The sequence below is a fragment of the Octodon degus genome, unplaced genomic scaffold (assembly GCF_000260255.1).
Source record: "Octodon degus isolate 3935 unplaced genomic scaffold, OctDeg1.0 scaffold00007, whole genome shotgun sequence".
NCBI classification, from domain to species: domain Eukaryota; kingdom Metazoa; phylum Chordata; class Mammalia; order Rodentia; family Octodontidae; genus Octodon; species Octodon degus.
This window is the reverse complement of record NW_004524583.1, coordinates 767831-774041: the sequence shown is the minus strand read 5'-3', so window position 1 is coordinate 774041 and position 6211 is coordinate 767831. Positions and strand designations below refer to the sequence as shown.

At 34.8% G+C, this 6211-nt stretch overlaps 1 protein-coding gene across 1 annotated transcript in view; it reads left to right on the top strand.

Annotated features, from left to right (window-relative positions):
- The window catches only part of LOC101585777 (OX-2 membrane glycoprotein-like), a 20716-nt gene extending 18537 nt beyond the window's left edge, over positions 1 to 2179 (top strand). Inside the window, exons 2-3 of the mRNA XM_004624876.1 lie at positions 803 to 1141; positions 1872 to 2179. Coding sequence (XP_004624933.1) covers positions 803 to 1141; positions 1872 to 2179 — 647 coding nt within the window. The remainder of the gene's footprint in view (positions 1 to 802; positions 1142 to 1871) is intronic.
- The last annotated feature ends 4032 nt before the right edge of the window (positions 2180 to 6211 follow it).

Genomic DNA, 6211 nt, shown 5'->3' with positions numbered 1-6211 from the left:
ATCTGTTGAGAATTTGTGGAAGAAATTAGTCATTTTGGTTATATCACATTAGGCAAAATTATTACCTTGTTATTGTGTTTATTTGGAGATTTAGTATGGCTGAAGGAAATGTGATAAGGTGTCAGGTTGACCAGGGATGGTTTTTGGTGGTCAATCATAATGGTCAACTTGACTAGATTGAGAAATGTCCCGGGAATTCTGGATGTGTCTGTGACAGTATTTCCAGAAACAAACTTACCTTCTATGTGGATTGCACCAACCAATAGGCTACAGTCCCAGGTGGAACATGAGGCGAAGAAGGAGGAAGCCCCCCAGCAGGGCTCTCTTTGTGCTTCCTACTGCTGCGAGGCCACCTTTTCTTTGCCACGCCACGCCCCTGCTCAGCCCAGAAACAGCACAGCCAATTGAACATGGGCTGACAAGATAAATCTTTCTTCTAAGTTGATGCTCCCACATATTTTTTCACAGTGACAGCAAGCTGCCACACCATACTGATCTCATATTTGTGTTTCAAATTTTACACTGTCAAAATATTTCTTGAGGGCTTGTGATATAGCAGTGACACGGCACCTGTCTGGGAAGCTCAAGGTCACAAAATTGATTCTCAATACAAGAAAAAAAATCTTGATATGGTAATTTATGCAGAAAACAATTTTAGAAATTAGATTTCAACAAGCAAAAGATAAGAGAGTCCGTTTTGTAGTAGGTCTAAGAGGCAAATAAAATGACTGATAAAATAAGTGTTATGATCTGAGCAACCAGATTTGAAAAATACACTCTTAACACTGGATTTTATTTTCAGGGCCTTCATATGGGATAAAGTATAAAAAGAATGAGACAGCTGTACTTGGAGGAAATGTGGCTATTTACTGCAATTTGACAACCCCAGCAGATGTTGTGCAAATTACCTGGCAGAAGATCCAAAACTCTTTGCCACAAAATATTGGGACTTACAGCAGTAAATATGGAGAAAAGATTCTTCCGCCATACATAAACCAGCTGCAATGTAAAGTCATTGAACCCAATTCCTCATTCCTAACTCTCAAAGAAGTGACACTTGAAGATGAAGCTTGCTACAAATGTCTGTTTAATGTGTTTCCACATGGCAGTCATGGAGGGCAAATCTGCCTGAACATTGTAAGTATGTGAAGGTTTCTATATCATCAAATTATAGGGAAAGAATTCATGGGGTTGTGATATTTTAAGGTTGGTGGCCAGAGAACAAATTTTAAAGAATGGGAGAACAGTAGAAATTATTCAGGCCAGGTCTTTTTATCATCGAGAATTTTATAAAAGAAACTAATGATAATCATGTGACTTGCCTTTTATTTTGTTATTTTTTTTTGCAGAGTACAGGGTTTTCTCCCCTGTCATTTAACTTTATACTGCATTGTGTTGGCTTTCCTTGAGTGGGTAAAATTCAGGAGGAGAATTAGCATTTCCTCACTGAAGAGTTGATAAAAAAAAAAGAGTTGATAAGACTGAAGAAATAAAAGGAGACAGTAGAAAAAGAAAGGAAAGATGAAGATCCTATGAAAATAAGGATTTCCCATTCTTCAGAAAAAAGTAAAATGTTGCAGTGTCAGTGAAAAAGGCATAAAGCTTCCTTATGATGTTGCTATCCATTTAAATTATTAAGGGTGTCAATAATGTAATTTTAAGGTTGAATGAAAGTTGAGAAATCAATCGTTCCTTTCACACTGGAGGGCCTGTCAGGAGTGTGTCGAATGGTATTGTCAGGTTTCATAAAATTCAAGACATTTTTAATCATATAACAATTTTGAGAAGTCTTGTCTTTAACAGCATAAGAATTGGTATAACATACTTTTAATTTTGTTTTTCTTTCTCTCTCTCTCTCTTTTTTGCCTCAGCTGTATCTGAATTAACAATTGAACTCCAACTTGATCCTGACTCTGATGGTTTTCTTAACCTAATATATTCAGCTGTGGGAAAACCTGCTGCTCAAATCTCTCTTTTCCCCTCAGAAGTTCTAATTAACCCTCCTGAGGAGTATTTTGCTCACAACCCAAATGGTACAGTTACTGTCACTAAAATGTACACCATCTCTTTGGAGACTGTGAGGTCCTTGGGATTCCAACACCTGATCCTGAACATGTATCACCCTTCAAAGAATGAGGAGAAGATTGTCCCTCTCTCAGCAAAGCAAGGACATAAGTAGAAGTGATAACACATGAAGGGGAAATATTTATCTTTCTTTAAAATTCACTACCACAGGTGTCATACTTTTTTTAAACCAGTTTTATTATTATGCTCCTTAGTATTATGTTCTTTTTATTTGTCTTGTTTAGAGTTTCCTAGACTTCTTGATTCTATATTAGTATCTTTCATCACTTTTGGAAAATTTCTGGCTCTTGTCTCTTCAAATGTTACTGCTATCCTATTCTCATATCATTTTCTAGGACTCTAAAAGTGTACTATATGAAAATAATTGTTAAATTAGACAGTAGTATACAGAGCTCTTATTTTTTCTCATGGTTTTAAATGATTTTTACTTGCTTGTACATTATTGTATTTTACTGCATGCTGGATCTTGAACATGAAAAACTGAGGACATAATTAAGGGCATGAGATTTAGGGAGATGACAACAATATTTACATGTAGTTCACATATAAGTTGCATAAAACCAATTTAAAACAGACAAATCAATGTCTTTAAGGTATTTATAAAGTTTGCACAGCCATCAGCCAATCAACTATGGAATTTTTTATTACCCGCAAGTATATATTCTTTCTGGAGTAAATTTTTTAAAAATTTTATTGAGGGACAAATAGCAATGAGACAGTTTCAAAACAAGTTAGTAGGACAGTTACAATAATTAATACATTACATATTGTTGTCTTTGTGATAGTTATTCATAGTACAAGATATAGGCATGATATCCTGTCCAAATGCTTTTAGTACAAATCTTTCTTCTCATTGGATTAAGAGAAAGTAGCTGTATATCTATCCTATTTTGTATATAAAGATACAAAATGGTCCTTCATTTAAATCCCCCTTTTTTGTTTAGTTTTGTCAGGGATGGATATTTCATTGCCATTTAAATATTGTAGGTGTGTGAATTCAGAAAAATAATCCAATATAGTCCAGTAGTCCAAAATAGTAGTGGTTTATCCATAGGACTATGCCCATCACCGGAGGAATGGATGAAAAAGATGTATTTTTATGCCATGGAGAATTACTCAGCTATAAAGAATGATAAACTCGAAGACTTCATATATAAGTACATGCCACTTGAAGATATACTCATAGGTGAAATAAACCAGATACTCTTGGGGTAAAATTTTTATTAAGAAAAAAGCCACATAATATAAAGTTTACTATGTGGACGCATGCAGCACAGTGGTTGCTAATGTTCTTATAATCCTATACAATAATCACCTAGACTATCTAATTACAGAATGTTTCTATCACCACAATAAAGAGCTACTGTTATAGTTTGTGTCTATTTGTTCCCCCAAAGCTTCATGCAGTCACTGGGGTGGCTTCTAGAGTTTGTGATTAATTTATGATCCAATGCAAGGATTATGACTGTGAATGCTGCCCACACCCTGGGTGGGTAATTTGCATACTGTCTAAGGAAGGGAAAGAGGCTTGCCGGCTGCAGCAGCTGCTGCTCCCCCTTTGTTCTTTGCTGTTTTCCACGGCCATGAGTGGCTGCCCCTGCCGTGTGCCACCCTGCCTTGGCACCAGCCAAGTATGGACTAAAATGTCCACTAACCATGAACTAAATAAACCTTTCCTTCTTTCATTTTGGGTGTCAGATATTTTGTCCCAGCAATCAAAGAAAAATAACTGAAACAACAGCATAACTATTGTCAGTTACTCACAAATGTAATAAACAGAAATGAATGATTTTTATCATCTTCTAGTATATACTAGTTTACTTTCCTTTTTGTTCTATTTTGTTTTTTGAGATAAGGTATCACTATGTAATTCAGGCTGGCCTTGAAGTCACTCATCAGACTGTCCCCAAACTCATGGTGATATTTCTGCCTCAGCCTCCCTAGCACTGGCTGGGACTGCAAGCAAGTACCACCACACTAGGAAGTCTGCTTTCCATTTTAATGGATTTAGCTATTCTGGCTGTATATAAGTAGACTGATAATATAAATGACATTTGTTTTTAGCTTCTTTCATATAACAGGTTTTTCAAGATTCATCCAGTATATAATATATTTTAGTGCTTCATTTTCTTATATATGGCTACATATATATGGTTACAAAATATTCTACTGTATGGATGCATCTAGATGTCAACTAAACACAACCTTATATTATCACAGAACATTTCATCAATCTCTGAGTTAAAGACTTTCTGGTGTGAAATAAATAGTGGTCTGAACAATTCTAACACAAAATGAGACCACTGTAAAACAGTAGAATGGGCCCACAGAAATTCCCCTTCCATTTTCAGCCTCTCCAGGGTGGTACAACCAGTTTCAAGTAGGGATCTGAACTCAGTGCTTTAGAATTAGAAAGAAGTGGTTCTGGTGATGCAGATAGTCATGCTAGCAGGTCACAGGCTCTGTCTTGCTGTCCAACAATGCTCGTGTGTGTGTGTGTGTGTGTGTGTGTGTGTGTGTGCGCGCTCGCGCTTATGGTTGCACCATTTTATTAACTGTACCTAGCCATGCTTCTTCCCTCAGACTTCTAGAGTACGTCTTCATTGTCCTGACCCATCCACTATTGCTCATGAGAAGCAAATGTCAATCTGATAAATTTACTAGTAGATTTCACTGTATTTTTTCTTTGGCAAAACATAATTTTACCTTAGTTCTATTTTTTTGTTGTGTGCTTCTTTATTCATTTCATCCTTTAAATAGACTTTTGTTGATTTCATTTGATCATGAGACCCATGTCCTTCAATTTTGAATGTTTTCTGATTTTTTTTAAGAATCTTCCTTTTGTTCATCTGATTTTCTTCCTATGAAACTCATAAAAATGAGTTTTTATTTGGACTCAATATTTTTCTTAATTTATAATATTCATATCCCTTATAAAGATTTTGTAAAAAATATTTTTAAATTCTTTCATTGAATTCTCCTTGCTTTGCCAATAATATTTGAAATTTAGAACTGTGTTTTCAACTTAAACTTAAAATTGAGTTTTTTCATAGCTTCTCTTCCTATTTTAAGGACATAATATACATATTCTAAAATACATCTAGGGACAATACTTTGGAAATAATATCATTATCTTGTTTCTTTAACTATCTCTCCTTCTCCCATTTTAGCATTATGTTTCTTTTGCTCAGACTTCTCATTTGCATTATGATCTTTCTTTAGTGTCTAGTGAATCTTTACTGGGGTTATGGAAGTCTGCAGCTTGTGGAGATGGTGGCTTTTGTTTGTGGACAGCAGGTAGCAAGTACACAGGAAAATCCAAAGTTCAAAATGTGAAGGAGCCCTGACCCCTATTGCTTAGCTAGTCCTAGTATGTTGAAATAATTACATAGTTACCTCCACATATTTTGCCTGAAAACTAAGCATATGGATTTCCAAAGTTGGGCTTTAAAATATGGAAATGAATGCTTTTCATTGCAGCCCAATTTGCCTCATTTGTCCTCAGAGTTCTGCAGAACTCTTTCTTGGCAGGTGGCGTCTACCCAACATACTCAAGAGGCTGAAGGCACTTTAATCAGCACCTTCGTAACTCTTTCCTCTGTCCTCTTCTTACTTTTAAAAGTTTTTACTTCTTTTTAAAGTTTTTTTTCATAGTTTCTCATCATTGAAAGTTACTCTTCAGTATTACTATTTTACATTTAAAACTTTAATTTTATTACTATAATTTTAATGGAGTTAAGAAGATTAAACAAATATTTGTGTTAATTCTGTCTTTTGTGCAGTTTTCATTTTATGAAAAAATAATACAACATTTCACAACAAAGTAATAAGTAATAACGATAGTTAATAACCCGTGTTTCATTATCTTCAAAGTAGTTAATCAAAGTACAAGACACAGACAAAAGCTTCTCTTTTATAAAGAAACAACAGATACCAAAAAATTTTCTTTTCAGTGAACTAAGAGAAAGTGGAAGTATAAATGTCACAAATTCATACATATTCTAAAATACTTTTGAAAAATAGAACAGGTAATTTGGGAATTATTTGCACTTATTCTTACTTCCCATTTATTTTCTATTTTGCTCTCTCTCTTTCTCTCTCTCTCTCTGTCTCTCTCTCTCTCTCT